General features: G+C 49.8%; 1 protein-coding gene across 3 annotated transcripts in view; it reads left to right on the forward strand.

Moving 5' to 3' along the window:
• Positions 1 to 16,182, forward strand: part of ABR (ABR activator of RhoGEF and GTPase) — a 192,998-nt gene that overhangs the window by 114,234 nt on the left and 62,582 nt on the right. For all 3 annotated transcript variants that reach the window (XM_061143007.1, XM_061143008.1, XM_061143010.1), the window contains 3 exons: positions 575 to 673; positions 9,478 to 9,663; positions 15,205 to 15,312. In XM_061143007.1, coding sequence (XP_060998990.1) covers positions 575 to 673; positions 9,478 to 9,663; positions 15,205 to 15,312 — 393 coding nt within the window. The remainder of the gene's footprint in view (positions 1 to 574; positions 674 to 9,477; positions 9,664 to 15,204; positions 15,313 to 16,182) is intronic.

The raw sequence follows: 16,182 nt of genomic DNA on the forward strand, positions 1-16,182 counted from the left end.
CTACAGAGTTAATATATGCCTAAAGATAATGTGTGAAAAGGATATTTGCCATATACTAGCTAGTTTTTTTGGTGGGAGGGTGGGAGTCAAGGAAGACTTGGGGTTATTTTTTCATCAACTTCCATTTTATGCTTATTTATAATGGCCATTATTTTTACTAATACTGTAAAACTATGAAAATGAATAAAATACTAAAAGTTTCACATAAAAAAAAATTTAAAAAAGGGGGTGCTGTGCTAAGGTTACTCCAGTCGTGTCCAACACTGTGTGATCCTATGGACTATAGCCTGCTAGGTTCCTCTGTCAGTTGTGGGTTTGAGCTCCCGGAACCAGGAAGATATAAGGGTAGATGGGTATCAGATAAGGAAGCATGGGGGAAAAAATGGATGGAAGAGAAATTAAGCAAGATGTGAGCAGTAGGAGTATGGATGATTTTTTTTTTTCCTTTTATATTTCTGTGTTTTCCAAATTTTCTATAATAAGTATTTGGCTTTTGTCCCCTTGCAAAAATGTTAAAGAAGAAGGGGGAAAAAGCAAGAAAACAGGCTGCTCAGATTCTGATCTGCTTTTACAGGTGGAAGCAGGGAAGGGCCTGGAGATGAGGAAGCTGGTTCTCTCAGGGTTCCTGGCCAGTGAAGAGATCTATATTAACCAGCTGGAAGCTCTGTTGCTGGTAAGTATGTATTTTGGGGTCTTTGTGCTCTGAGACTGTGTTTGGAATTGGAGAGAGAGGTGTACCAGTCCTTCCCAGGGCCAGGGTCTGTGGAACTGCTCTGCCTACGGCTTGGCAGCCAAGGTCATTGCCAGAAGAGGCCCATGCCTCTTGGCCCCAATTCTCCATTACTTACCCTGGGAAAGGTAGGAGGAGAAGCACCACCTGGTTAGGGGTGACAAACACACCATCACCCCCTAATGACAGTGCAGACATTACTAATGGATCACAGTGCTCTGTCCGGGTGGGATCTTAGCCTCTGCCTCCAACTGATGCTGTGGGCAGTCTCTACCAATCAATCACGTTGAGGCCTCTCTGTTATCCCTGGTCCCAGTCCTTCCTCCTCCCTGGAATAGTGAACTATTAGCACCATCCTGAGGCCTTCTGGCAGGAAATGAGGTGGAAGGCTGTCTGTGTCATTCTCAGAAGCACCATAGCTCTGAGGCATTAGACAGACCGCCGCCCTTTGTGAATGTGCCTTAGTTTCTTCTCCAAGCTGGAGGCGTTGTGAGAATTGGACTGGGAGGGGAATAATACAATGTTTTTAAAAGGTAGAAGTAACCACAGATGTAAGATGTTTTTGCCTCTGAAGAAAGTGCGTATTAGATGTGTCTGGATATTATGCAGAGTGATTGTGCGTGGAAAGTTCTCTTCCCGGGGTGTTTTGCAGACTGAGACATCAGATGATATCAGAACAAGGAGGAATAAGAAATGAAGGTGTAGATCAGTAGAAAGTACTGTAAGATCTGCATTTATGTACTTGCTGAGATGTGAGCTGTTGTCACCAGGTATCCCAGGGGGCTTACCATTTGTTACCCCAGGAGTAACTGCTGAGGTGTGTCGCTGCTTTGTAACGCAGGGGAATGAGTTGGTGGTCGATCTCACTGGGAATCTGTTGGTCTTCACAGTTATTTCTTCAAGGGAGGAACAGTTTGGCAGGTCGATAAGGACTCTGGTCTGGGGCCAGAGCTGAGGCAAGACTTGACGCTGCCATGAATAGTAGACTTACTGCCCTGCCTTACTAACTACGTGTCATGATTGGTAATGGATTGCTCAATCATCGAAGTGGGGTGAACCAGCATTTTTAAACGAATGAGAAAGTAAATGTCGGCATGCATCCCATGTAGTAAGAATAAGTACTCTTTCAGGCAGCTTTTGGTTTGTGTGGATATGTGTATGTGTGTTGGAGAAGGCAATGGCAACCCACTCCAGTACTCTTGCCTGGGAAGTCCCATGGACAGAGGAGTCTGGTAGGCTGCAGTCCATGGTGTCTCGAAGAGTCGGACACGACTGAGCGACTTCACTTTCACTTTTCACTTTCATGCACTGGAGAAGGAAATGGCAACCCACTCCTGTATTCTTGCCTGGAGAATCCCAGGGACGGGAGCCTGGTGGGTCGCCATCTATGGGGTCGCACAGAGTCGAACACGACTGACGTGACTTAGCAGCAGCAGCAGTGTATGTATGTACTGGGCCATGTGCCTTCTGACGTGTGTTCTTGGTTTTCAAAACCACTGATGGGACTTCCCTGGCTGTTCAGTGGCTAAGACTCTGAACTTCTAATGGAAGGGACATGGGTTCAATCGCTGGTTGGGGAACTATAATCTGACATGCTATGAGACACTGCCCCCCCCCAATTAAAAATATTAAAGTTTTAAAAATTAAACCCCCCCCAAAAAAAAAAAAACCCCAAAGCACTGGCTTTGGGTAAGCCATGGTAACCTCCTTGAGCCTCAGTTTCCTCATCTGAAGATGAGAGCAATGCCATTACCTTCTCTCTGTCCTTCATGGGGTTGAGAAGATCATTTTGAGGACCTAGTACAATGCTAGGTTCTTAGACACTCAAATATCAGTCAAAGGAAGGAAGACAGGCAACCAAAATCCACCTTATAGCCTTTTTACAAAGGGGCATGGCTGTCATTACTATGAGTAAAAGGGTGCATATTTGAAAGAGGTTCAGAGGAATGGTTTGGAATCCCCACCTGACCGCCTGCCAGCTCTAGACCTTCAGCAGATTAATGGACCTTTGTGCCTCATTCTGCCCATCTGCAAACTGGGTATATTCATATTCATCCTCTCTTCTTGGGGTCATTGTGAGGGGTGAGTGAGTCTGTAGGAAAAGCTCTTTGAGCCCAAGTGAGAGCGTGTTCTATTATTTTCTCCCATTTTGGGAGAGAGCACGGGTTAGAACCTGTTTGTTTTTGTCCACACACCCGTTGCCTGAAGGAAGGGGAGGTGCATGTTCCCATCGGAAGTGGGCCCCTCTTAGACTCCAGCTCAGTTCTCATCTGGGTTCTCATCTGTCATTGGGCCTGATTTGAGTTCCATTTGTTTGGGTGAAGATAACAACAGATTTAGGGGCCAAGACACGCCCTCCCGGCTCGCCTTTCTAACAGCTCATGGTCTCAAGACAAAAACTGTGAGGCTGGGGCTCCCACTCCCAGGGTGTGACCCAGGGTAGGTCCCTCCACTCACCGCTCCCCCCCCCCCGACCTTGTTCATCCTGGGTTGGCTTTTTCTTGAGCCGAGGCAAGGTCGAGGGAGCGATGATCTAGGCGGCCTGGGCTATGACTGGTCCCCCCCACCCCCCCCCCCCCATAGCACAAGTCTCAGCTGATAAGCCTCGGTTTTAAAGACTCAAGCCCTCCTCTCTCTCCTAGAGCTGGGGCCCTTCCGGGGCGCTAAGCCCTTGGCTCTTGAGAGGCGATCTGACCAAGGGGCTTGGAGAAGAAAACCTGCCTTCCCCAGCTCCCTCCTCCGCCCAGCCCAGCCCAGCGCTCCCCGCCTGTTCCCACAGCTCCCCTGCTCTGTGTGTTGGCTCTTGGTTTAACACTTCCTGCTATGCAAACGGCTGGGTGTGTACACCCAGGACTGGGGACACACAGCAGGAGCCTCTGTTCCCGCCACCGCCCGGGTTGCTGGCTGGGCACGGTTTGGTAACCTTCCAGGACCTTCCAGGTTCCTGGTGGGCTCAGGTTACCAGGAAGAGGGTCTGGGAGCCTGGGCTGAGGCGGAAGAAGGGAGGCAGGCAGACCAACTGCTCATCATGTTGCGTGTCTCCAGGCTGGTTAGTGAGCTGGGTGCTGCGGAGGAGCTTCCTGGGCCTTCCGCACCTCCCACCGCCGGGCCCCTCTCCCAGACTCCCCTCTGGAGTTTGCTTTGTCTCTTATCTGTGAAATAGGGTCAGGATGGCCCCCCGCCCCGCCCACCTCCAGCCTTCGGTGACAGTTAGCAAAGTTGCATGCGGCAGCCTCCAAGCCTTTTGGAATCAGAGGTGGAGGAAGTGGGCTGATTTCTCTCCCCTGTTTCGAAAGGCAGAAGGCAGGTTTGCTGGGGGACAGAGCGAACAAATGACAGTGTGAAGTCATGAACAAGTTCAGGCCCGCCTGGCCTACCTCCCTGAGGAGCCCTTCATGGGACAGCCAGTTTATGGTTGTTTCTGTGCATGCATGCTGAGTCGTGTCTGACTCTTGGCGACCCCGCGGACTGTGGCCTGCCACACTCTTCTGTCCGTGGAATTTTCCAGGCAAGAATACTGGAGTGGATTGCCATTTCCTTCTCCAGGACACCCAGAGCCAGAGTTAACTGATCAGATAGGGAGCCAGCACTCCATCCTCTGTTGCAGGACCCTAGAGGCAGGGCTAACTGGGTGTGCTCTGTCAGGAGAGCAGGACTGGAGCCCAGCTCAGTCTGGGGCCGCCTGTGCCTTTCAGTTGGCCCTCCCCGCCCGAGGCCTATTTTCAGAGCTTCACCAGATAAAAATAACTGCCTCCAAGGGTCTCAGGCCAGCCAGGGGCACGCATGCAGCACTTCCCCTCCCCCAAAGGCCCCCAACCTTACCCTGAGAAGCTGGCGGCCTGACGCCCCAAGAGCCAGCCCTGTCCCTGTGACCCGCCCTGCTGAGCACCGGCTCTTCCCCTTTTGCAGACGGAGTGGGAGTTTAGGAGGAAGCAGAGCGGTTGTGTCTCGTCTCTTCATAGCCTTCCCCCGCAGTTTCTGAGAAATCCTGACCACCCCCTGCCTTCCCTGGGCTGTTCTCTCCTAATTCCTTTATTCCCACCCTGGGTGGGGATTACACCCCAGCAGGAACAGGGACTCTGGTGACTTGGCCCCGCCCCTGGACCTGGGTTATAGTTGTTGTTCAGTCGCTCAGTCCTGTTTGATTCTTTGTGACTCCATGGGGACTGCAGCACACCAGGCTTCCCTGTCCTTCACCATCTCCCGGAGTTTGTTCAAACTCATGTCCCTTGAGTCATTGATGCCATCCAACCATCTCATCCTCTGTCATCCCCTTCTCCTCCTGCCCTCAATCTTTCCCAGCATCAGAGTCTTTTTCTAATGAGTTGGCTTTTGGCATCGGGTGACCTAAGTATTGGAGCTTCAGCATCAGTCCTTCCAATGAATATTCAAGGTTGATTTCCTTTAGGATTGACTGGTTTGATCTCCTTTCAGTCCAAGGGACTCTCAAGAGACTTCCCCAACACCACAGTTCAGAAGCATCAATTTTTCAGCCTTCTTTATGATTCAGCTCTCAACATCCATACATGACTGCTGGAAAAACTATGGCTTTGACTATACAGACTTTTGTCAGCAAAGTAATGTCTCAGCTTTTTAATATGCTGTCTAGGTTTGTCATAGCTTTTCTTCCAAGGAGCAAGTGTCTTTTAATTTCATGGCTTCGGTCACCATCTGCATTGATTTTGGAGCCCCCCAAAATAAAATCTGTCACTATTTCCATTGTTTCCCCATCTATTTGCCATGAAGTGATGGGACCGGATGCCATGATCTTAGTATTTTGAATGTTGAGTTTTTTTCTCCTCTTTCACCTTCATCAAGAGGCTCTTTAGTTCCTCTTTGCTTTCTGCCATAAGGGTGGTGTCATCGGCATGGGTAGACAGAGGTTAAAAAGGATAAAGTCTGGGACTTCCCTGGTGGTCCCATGGTTAAGACTTCACCTTTCAATTCAGGTGGTGGGGGTTCTGTCCCTCGTCTAGGAGCTAAGATCCCATATGCACGGGGTCACAAAACCAAAAACATAAAACAGAAGCATTGCTTTAACAAATGCAATAAAAACTTTAAAAATGGTCCACATCAAAAAAATCTTAAGGATAAACTCTGACCAATCCCGAGAGCCAGCTCTGTATCCTTCACAGAGCACTGGGGCCATGAGCTGGATGGGGCGCCTGTCTGTGGTAGGAAGAATGCTCTTCCTTTTTCATGGCCCAGATTCCCTCTATATCCTTCCTGCCTGCAGGCTTCCCCAGGCCCCACTTCTCCACCTGCTCAGAGCTTCCCTCCAAGGCCCTGTTCCCATCACCTCCTCTATGAAGCCCCCTCCAAGCTGGGCCAGGACAGCCTTGGCACCAGTTGGTTGGTATTTGCAGTCCAAGTTGAGTAGTAACCGTATCTTGCTTTGTCCACAAGAACGTTTCATTTGTGTTGGTCCACCTTACCCGAATAGATTATAACGTCCTGCAGAACAAGGACTGTGAGTCATACAAATAATCTCCAAAGGGAAAATTGGACCCTGTCAATCCCTCCAGGGAAAGCCAGGTCATTTCACGGGCTTTTTAGCCGCATTCCTTCCCCGTGTGATCCATGCCTTGCTCACCCCTCCAGCCCTGCTTTAGGGTTCTGCTTGCCAACCCCCTCGCTCGCTGCACACAGGATCACCAGCCTGCTTCCAGTTCCTCCCTCTTCCCAAGCTATTCCTGCCTCAGTCTCAGGCATTGAGGAAATCTGCCTAGAATATTGTCCCCTTTGCCCCTGTGCTTCCATTTCAAGTCAGCATCCCTTCCTTGTCCTTCAGCATGATGTCCCCTTCCCTGAATTTATGTGCAATCTTGTGTTTGATTGTTTCCTTGTGTTTTGTCTGTCTCTGCTTCTCTATGGGAGGCTTCATGGGGGCAGTGACTAGTGAAGCACTGAACACCCTTCCACACACCCCCAGTCTGGCCTCATGTAGGCACCTGGTCCATTATTTGTGGGGTGAATAGTAATCATAGTAGCAGCTAGCATTTATTGATTGTCTCCTGTGTGCCAGGCATATGCTCAATATTTTATATAAATTATGGCTTATGGCTTTGATAATATTATCCCAGTTTCACAAATAAGGCTGCTGAGGCCCAGAGATGCTAAGTGACTTGCCCAGAGCTATCAAGTGGTAGAGCTGGGACTCTGGCCCACACTGCCTGGCCTGCACCAAGTCAAACCCCAGCCAGCGTTCCCAGCAAAGGGCTGGACGTGAAGGCCTTGTTGGTTCTAGCCCTAGGAGGGTCAGAAGGAGGACTTCTGCTTTTTCCTGCCTTCATCCTTCTGTTTGGACTTTTTAGAACTGGGAGGACAGGGAACCAGAAGTCAGAGCATTGTCTGGGTTTTTAAGTAGACGGGACTTCCTCATGTGGACAGATAGATGGGAAGATACAAGGAAGCCTGGCTTGGGCATCTGGCTGCTGCGGCTGGCTCGAGCTGGGGTTTGGGGAGCAGGTGTCTTCTCTCAGGGTGAGCCAGCAATAACTTGGCCCTCCCTCCAGTGGAGGTGTTCCCTGAATCCAGCCTTGAGTTGCCCATCCTCTGCTTGAATGCTTCTCTTATCAGAAAGCTCACTACCTAATCCTGTGAGATCAGGGAGGGCGGCTTTGTGAGCCCAGAGTTGCTCCTGCAACTTCTCCTTTCTGCTCCTGGGTCTCCAGAATGACCCAGATTAAGTCAAAAGCCTCTCTCCACACAGCCCTTTATCTACAGGGTAGAGGAAGAACACCCCCCATGTCTGACTCAGGCTTCCTTCTCCCAGGTAAACCTTCTGCCCCCGCAAACCTTCCCGCCTTGTGCCTTCTCTGTGGGAAAGGTTTCCAGGCCCTGTCCCCCAGGGTGGACAGTCTGGGCATCTCTGGGGACTTTAGGGCTGAACAAAGATCAACCATGGAGGAGCTCCTTACCCTTCAGTATTGCTTTTTGTTTCAACTATGCATTTTAATACCTATTTTTCCCTGATTCAGTTCAGTTCAGTCGCTCAATCGTGTCCAATTCTTTGCGACCCCATGAACTGCAGCACACCAGGCCTCCCTGTCCATCAACAACTCCCAGAGTCCACCCAAACCCATGTCCATCGAGTCGGTGATGCCATCCAACCATCTCATCCTCTGTCGTCCTCTTCCTCTCCTGCCCTCAATCGTTCCCAGCATCAGGGTCTTTTCCAAGGAGTCAGCTCTTCGCATCAGGTGGCCAAAGTATTGGAGTTTCAGCTTCAACATCAGTCCTTCCAATGAACACCCAGGACTGATCTCCTTTAGGATGGACTGGTTGGATCTCCTTGCAGTCCAAGGGACTCTCAAGAGTCTTCTTCAACACCACAGTTCAAAAGCATCAATTCTTTGGTGCTCAGCTTTCTTTATAGTCCAACTCTCACATCCATACATGACCATTGGAAAAACCATAGCCTTGACTAGACGAACCTTTGTTGGCAAAGTAATGTCTCTGCTTTTTTTTTTTTTGTCTCTGCTTTTTATTTTATTTTTATTTATTTTTTTTGTCTCTGCTTTTTAATATGCTATCTATGCTATCTAAAGTCATAACTTTCCTTCCAAGGAGTAAGCATCTTTTAATTTCATGGCTGCAATCACCATCTGCAGTGATTTTTGAGCCCAGAAAAATAAAGTCAGCTACTGTTTCCACTGTTTCCCCATCTATTTGCCATGATAAATATTTACTCATTGGAGGTAATTTAGAAAATACAGGGACTTCCCTGGTGGTCCAGAGGTTAAGACTCCATGCTTTCAAAACAAAGACTCCATGCTTCCAATGCAAGGGGCATGAGTTTGATCCCTGGTTGGGGAACTAAGATCCCACATGCCTCATGGCACAGCTAAAAAAAAAAATAAAACAAAAATACAGAAATCATACTGAAGAAAATATATCCAAGCTTCATTTTCTTTTAATGCTGGGCTTTAAAATGACGATTTCAGCTCTCGGCAAGTGTTGGGAATGATCTTGAGTTTCTGTCTGTCACGTCACCCTCTCCACCAGCAGGCCTGGGAGCATTTTGGTGTGGACAGTCAGAGATGACAGATGGTCTTGCATGTCAGCCTTGGCATTGAAAATGGGTCTGAGGCTACAACCAGGCTCAATGAGGAAGATGGTTGTGATCGCTTAGTAATGTCTGCCACAGGTCCAGGAGGTGGGACAGTGGTGTGGGTGCCACCTGCTCACCCTCTGTGTACTGAGTGATGGGAACTTAAGATGTCAATGCAGCTGAAATTGGTTTGGTCCCTTAAAACCTCTGTCCCCCCAAGTCCTAGAATCATGTTCTGTTTCTTGAAAGGAAACAGCTAAGGGATTGAGTTCTCAGTCAACCCTCCTTCCCACTGAAGCACGGCAAGGGGATTTATGACTCTGAGCATGAGGCCATTGTGGAAGAAAGCTTTGGATACTGTTTGACCCTCAAGCAAACCCACAACAGGCTGGGAACCTGGGCCCCTCAAGGGACAAGGGGTGGGAGAAGTGTGTCCGGGCACTACCCCTTGGGCCTGGCAGAGCTGCTGGGCCAGGCTCTGGCCATCAGGTGCCCTCTGCTTGCAGTCACACGTGGCTTGCTGGGGCCTGTGACAGCACTTGCTAGATCGAAACTGAACTTCGGGTGCCCAGCCCTCAGTGACCTTGTCTGGGCAGAACTCAGGCAGCAGAAAGGCCTAACCTGGGTCCTGAGCCTGCTGACCTTCGGGTTTACTTGCCTCTCACCTCTGGTCTTTCTTTCTTCTCTCTCCCAGCCCATGAAACCTCTGAAGGCCACTGCCACCACCTCCCAGCCCGTACTCACCATCCAGCAGATCGAGACCATCTTCTACAAGATCCAGGACATTTATGAGATCCACAAGGAGTTCTATGACAACCTCTGCCCCAAGGTGCAACAATGGGACAGCCAGGTCACCATGGGCCACCTCTTCCAAAAGCTGGTGAGTCTCCCGTTGATGGAAGGCACTTACCTGGGGCCTTAGTGGAGCCGCTGTTGAGAGAGAGCGGCTGTTGAGCCGGTGTTGAGAGAGAACCAATCAGCCCCAGACCTCCTTGGCCTTCTTGAAGGCCTGGGTCATTCTGAGTCCTGGAGAAAAGCCTGGGCTTCTGCCTTGTGGAGAAACTGCCTCGTGCCTGGACTCTCAGGCTGCTGGAGACAGGCCATGTGCGGGAGTGCCCCTGGCAGAGGGCTCCAGGGCTGGACCGAAGCCTCCCCTATGGGCCTCCGCTGATGGAGGGGCAAGTGCCGGGTGGATGGGCAGGCATCTCTCCCCTGAGACCTCAGATGTTCTCCTCACTTCCATGCTGCCCTGAAGTGAAGAGTTGGGGTGGAGGGAGACAGTGTCGGCTAACGATCCTCAGCTGAGTACCCTGGACAGAAAGCAGTAAGAGCCCAGCTCCCCACCATGGCAGGGCAGGGAGAAGGAAGGAGGAGGTAGAAGTATCATGTGGCTTTGGTGTCGGGAAAGGCTGGCTGAGATCAAGGTCATCTAGCTCCCGGGGCTTCCATGACACTGTCTGCTCCAGCTCAGTGTCCGTCTCTGGCCATGTCCCCCGAGGACCCCCAATCAGACCCCTGGGCCGCCCATAACTTTCACCAGTCCAGCAGGCAGGATGGAGCACAGGAGTCGTGGTCCTGTCCTCTGGGTGTAAGTAGTGGGGGGCGGGGAGCAGGGGTGGGACCTCTCTGCGGGGATGGGACCCGTTGAATGGACAGGCCTCTGCTCTTCTTACCCAGAGAAGACTCTTGCTTGGATGCTCTGGGGCCACAAGCTCAGCATGCTCAAAACTGAACTCATTGGCTCTGAGGTTCTTTGCTGTCTTCCCTGTCTCTGTCCTCTGTCTCAGTGGGTGTGGCCACATCCCATGGATGGATATCCGTGACTACTTAGGACTCATCCTTGGCACCTCCCCTCCCTGCATCCCTTGGAGTCCACTTCTTTAATGCTCACAGCCACGTGCTTCTCTCCACCCTCTGGTGCCCTCATCTGGACCACTGCTGTGGCCTCAGGAGTGGCTTCTGCCCCAGGTCTGCCTCTACCTAGCAACAGGAGAATGTTTTCTAAACTCCTGCCTGAACCTCACTTCCTCCCTGCTCACATCCCTTCAGAGGGCTCCCCCTTACCCACTGAATAAAGACCAGCCTGCGGTCTGGTTTCTGAGACCCTCTGCGTGCTGGCCTCAGTCCACCCCGGCCTCTGGCTATTGCCTCCTCTACCCTGACCCTGAAACTCCTGGTCTCTCAGCTCACACTGCAGACATGCCTGACCTCCCTGTACTTGCGGCTCTAGCCTCAGATGTCCTTCTCTGTCTTGTCTGGCATCTCTGGTCAGTTTCCAGTTTAGAAGTGACCTCATGGAGAACCCTTCTGCAGCCCTTTGAAGGCAGCCACTGTGCTTATACCCTCCATGAACACTAAACTGCCTGACTCCCCAGAATATGCTCCAGGAGGACAGACTGTATTTTCTTCAATTTGGACTCTCAGAACCAGTCTAGAACTCAATACATGAGTGAGTGAGTGAATGAGTGAGTGAACAAATGAGCCAATGAATGAATGGGTGAATTGAATACACCTTGTTCTTGGCCCCTGGGACCAGGTAGAAGTTGGAAGGGCATTGAGGAGACACCACAGGACCTGAGGTCCATGTCCTGAGGGATATACAGAGATAAACACAGTTTCTAGATCCAGGTCACAGCTGAGTGGGAATCCAGGCTCTGCCACAGGTTAGATGTAAACGTGTGACATTGGGCAACTTACCCAGTTTCTCCTGACTCAGCTTCCTCATCTGTAAAAATGAGGATAATAATAGTGTTTACCTTGTTGGATTTTGAGGACTGAGTGAGTTAATACCTGGAAAGTTCTTGGCACAGGACCTGGAGTATAGTAAATTAGGAAATACTCAATAGTTAGTCATTATCGTTACCATTATTACTATTATTACTGCTGTTATTACTATTGTTAGGAAGAGGCACCCACAAAAGGCATTCTTGCCATGGACACACTTCCGGTTCTGGCAGCCCCAGAGTACTGGCCCCAGTTCAGGGATGATGAACACCCAGTCATCACCGCCCACCTGGTCCAGGAGCCTGTGCTGACCGGCTTGAGGGGGAGCCTCTCCTAGCCCTCAGGAGGGCAGAAGAGAGCAGACCCAGAGGAGGGTGGAGGAGTGAGGAGCCAGGAGCCCAGTGGAATGCCTGCCCGATTTATGTTTGTCACTTGGGCCCTGCCATCACCAGGGTTCCCCCTTCTGGTTTGAGCTCCACTAGCTTGGCCATGAATTTGCTACCCCGGCCCCCAACCCCCACTTCTCTTCCCCTGCCTCATGAACTGATGTCTGAAGCCCCTGAGGCTACAGGCTTGGGAGAAGGCCGGGGCAGGCCAGGCATCTGGAGGCAGTTTCTTTCCAGCTGGTCTCTGGGTATTTGATTATCCATTACCGAGAGCGGGGAATTAGCATCTCTGTTATTTGTTTTATGAGATCACCCCCGTGCCAAGCTACTGTTTCCAAAGCAACCCCACTTCCCAGGGATGGCCCAGGCAGGCCAGGCGTCGGGCCCGGCAGACTCGGGTGCTCCATGGAGACGGCGATGCCTGGATGGCTGGTGACCCCTGCAAACAGGCCTTCTGCCCAGGGGGCTCCTGCTTGCAGCTTGGTTCCGGCTACTCCCTTGGCAGTGGGATAGGAAGGTAGCAGTCCACCCTGAGCACCCAGCCTTTATCCCTCTCATGGAAAGGTGGACAAGGAAGATATGTACCTGGAAGGATGTCAGTAATCCCTGGTTTAGGAAGCAACCGTCTAGCACAACCCCTGTAGCCTAGGACACTAGGGGCCAGGACACTCCCTGGAAGAGGAAACAAACTCCATCCCTTCCTGCTCCTGCCCATTTCTGAAGTCTGGCCCATCTGGGGCTGAGACCTGCATGGCTCTGGCCCTGGCTTCTTAAGCATCTCGGGTCTTACTTTTTCCTCTGGCTTTCCTGGGCCCCACCTGCCAGCTTCCTTGAGCTGTCTCTGCCCTGGAGGGCTCCAGGTCCCCTGGCCCACCTCTTTGGGTCCTTGAGGAGTGCAGGTATTCTGCAGAAAGCAGAGTGTGTCTGGGCAGGGCTCAGGGGCAGCACACTTCCTCCGCTGCCCACCCCCATCCCCTCACCTTGGTGTGTAGAAGGCCCCAGCAGCTGAATCTCCTTGCTACTTCATTGAAAAACAACTTAACCAGAAAATCTAGAGAATAATGTAGCAAACAACAATACACTCACCTCCCAGAATTAATAGACATTAAACTTTCATAGTAGTAGTGTTAGTCACTCAGTCGTGTCCGACTCTTTGCGACCATGGATTGTAGCTCACCAGGCTCCTCTGTCCACGGAATTCTCCAGGCAAGAATACAGGAGTGGGTTGCCATTCCCTCCTCTAGGGGATCTTCCTGACCCAGGGATGGAACATGGGTCTCCTGCATTGCAGGCAGATTCTTTATAGTTTGAGCTACAGCAAATCTCTGAAGATATAGGGAAAGACTTTTTAATCAAGAAGCTAAAGCATTACAAATAAGGATGAAGTTAGTCTCTCTCTCTGCCACCCTCTCCTCTTGCCCTTCCTCTCAATTTGAATGAATTTGGTGTGTAGTCTTTTAGGCTGCAGTTTGTGGTTTTTGCTACATATCTATATCTTCTTAAAGCATTGCATTTACTTTTAAAGTGTAGAGAAATGTGTATATATGTATTATATTTTGCCATTCAATCAGCATTCATTTTGAAACTTGTCATCGTTGCTACACAGAGATCTAGTTCATTCATTTTAACTGCACAGCGTGTATGGGTTCCTTTCTTTGTGAGCATTTGTTTGCAGTCTTTTCACAAAAGAAAAAATGAAGTGGGTAAAATACCCTTGTTTACATTTCCTTGTGCACACACACATGCAAGTTTCTCTAGAGCAGTGCTTTCTAGTAAAAATAATAGTGTGAGCCACATATATAATGTAAATTTTCTAGCAGCAGCCACACTCAGTAGAAATAAACAGGTAAAATTAATGTGAAGAGTATATTCTATTTAGCTTAATAGAGTAAAAATATTATCATTTCAACATGCAGTCAAGATTAAGGAATTAGATACTTTACATTCTCTTTTGCATACGAAGCCTATGAAACCCAGAACATGTTTTACACTCACAGCCCACCTCCATTTGGACTAGCCACATTTTAGGTGCTCAGTATCCATGTGTAGGGCTTCCCTGGTGGCTCAGATGGTAAAGAATCTTCCTGCAATGCAGGAGACCTGGGTTCGATCCCTGGGTCAGGAAGATCCTCTGGAGAAGGGAATGGCTACCCACTCCAGTATTCTTGCCTGGGAAATTCCATGGACAGAGGAGCCTGGCAGGCTGCAGTCCATGGGGTTGCAAAGAGTAAGACATGACTAAATGACTAACACTGACTGACAGATTCACATGCAGCAAGTGGCTCCCATATTGGACAGCATAGCCCTGGGGTCTGTATCTAGAAGAGGCTTTGCTCAGTAGTAGGCTGAACTGTATGTATTTTCAACTTTATTAGTTATTGACAAATTACTCTCCAAATAATTATACCAATTTACACCACCTACCGGCAGTCTTTAAAAGTTCCTGTTTTCCTACATTCTTTCTGACTGTTAATATCATGAGACTTTTAAATTTTGACCAGATTGATGGGTATGAAATAGTATCTCATTGTGGTTCAATTTGAATTTCCACCCTTTGCTCCTCTAAGAGGAAACACACATGCACAACACAGAGAAGGCTTTCCATAAATACATCTGCAGAATTGAATTAATGAAACTTGGTTTCCCCTTTTGCAGTAAGGGCTGATGGCATCTGTTCTGCCTCCCCTAGAAGGCGAGGCTCTGTGTGGTCCTAAGCCGGGGAAAGCATTGTGTTAGGTGCAGACTGACATGGCAGATGCCTAGAGAAAAAGGACCTCTGGCTCCTCGAAGGCTGAGGAGGTGGGGACCGGGACCTGGAGGCCAAGGGAAGTGGGGACTGTGCCTTTAAATGCAGTTCCCACTCTCAGCATGGGTAGTGGAGCACGGAGCAGGCCACACGTGCCCACCCCCCTCCCTGTTTCCCCTGCTTCAGCTAATTCTAGGATGTGAAAGACGTGTGAGGCATTAAGGGGCTTCAAACTGTGCAAGACTTTGATGATGCTAAATAAAGCCAAATGCTGCTATGAGCTGAGTTTTAGCAAGCCAACAAAGGCCCTGCCCTGCTCCCCCCAACCCCCCAAACCCCCCTGTTAACCTTATTGGCTGAGCCAGTTTCCATGGAAACTGTGGAGTTCAAAGGGATACTGTAGTATGTTCATCCTGCCTTTTCTCTCTGCTCCCAGCTAGCCATTTGGACTGAGTTAGAGGTTTTGAGTGCTAAGGGAGCTCCAGGTTCTCTGGTTATGCTTTCATCCATTCATTAATCCTTTCTCCCCAACCCACTCCTGCCCTCCTCTCTCTTCTCCCTGCAGGCCAGCCAGCTTGGTGTGTACAAAGCATTTGTGGATAACTATAAAGTTGCTCTGGAGACAGCTGAGAAGTGCAGCCAGTCCAACAACCAGTTCCAGAAGATCTCCGAGGTGGGCAGCTCCCTGCACTGCCACCCCTACAACTCAGGGTTTTGAGGGGCTGGTCAGAGCCTTCCCGACTTAGGGCCTCTCCTCTTCTGCTTGCCCGTGAGAAAAATAGTTCTCCTGATGGGTAACAGCCTGACATTTGCTTTTTTGCCCTTGACATTTTCCTTCTTAATATAAGAATATCGATTTCTATATGATTTTGTTATTTTGTTTTAGGTTATTCTGTATTAGAACAGGGGAAGCAAAAAAAGAAAAAAGGCAGCATTCTCCCACACTGGGGTAACCTTAAGCAAATCAGTTCCCTTCTCTTGGGCTCAGTTCCTCTGCTGTAGAATGAGGTATCTGGATTGGTCCAGCTTACCCCAAGTCTGCTTGACAAGAACCACCTGCACACTGTTTGAAATGTGCAGATCTTCAGGCATCTTCCCTGGAGCTTCAATTCAGAAGGTTTGGGGTGGGGCCCAGGAGTCTGTATTTTTTTTAAACAAGCTTGCCCAGGTGATTTTTATAATCAGAGAGGCTTGAAGGAGTCTGGACTAGGTGATCCTTTAAGATCCTTGAAATCTCACAGAGAGAGGACAAGGGCCCCTTATCTGCAGAAGAAGCTTAGACCCTCTGGCTGGGAATATGCCTGTCTGTCCCTGGGGGGAGTCCAGCCCCCACTCCATCCTCCTCTACAAGGCAAAGATGTGGCATCATCTGCCATCAACACTTGTGTCCAGGAAGTGTCCTAGAATTCTTCAGGAGCACAGCCCAGCTCACCCCTTGAGCCAAAAAGATCTCAGGGATACCCCCCCCACCCTAAGGCACTGGGTTTACAATCAAAGTTCTCAGCTCCAAGCTCAGGGTAAGAGAATGTCTAGTTCCAAGGAG

Source organism: Dama dama, chromosome 5 (assembly GCF_033118175.1).
Source record: "Dama dama isolate Ldn47 chromosome 5, ASM3311817v1, whole genome shotgun sequence".
Taxonomy (NCBI): domain Eukaryota; kingdom Metazoa; phylum Chordata; class Mammalia; order Artiodactyla; family Cervidae; genus Dama; species Dama dama.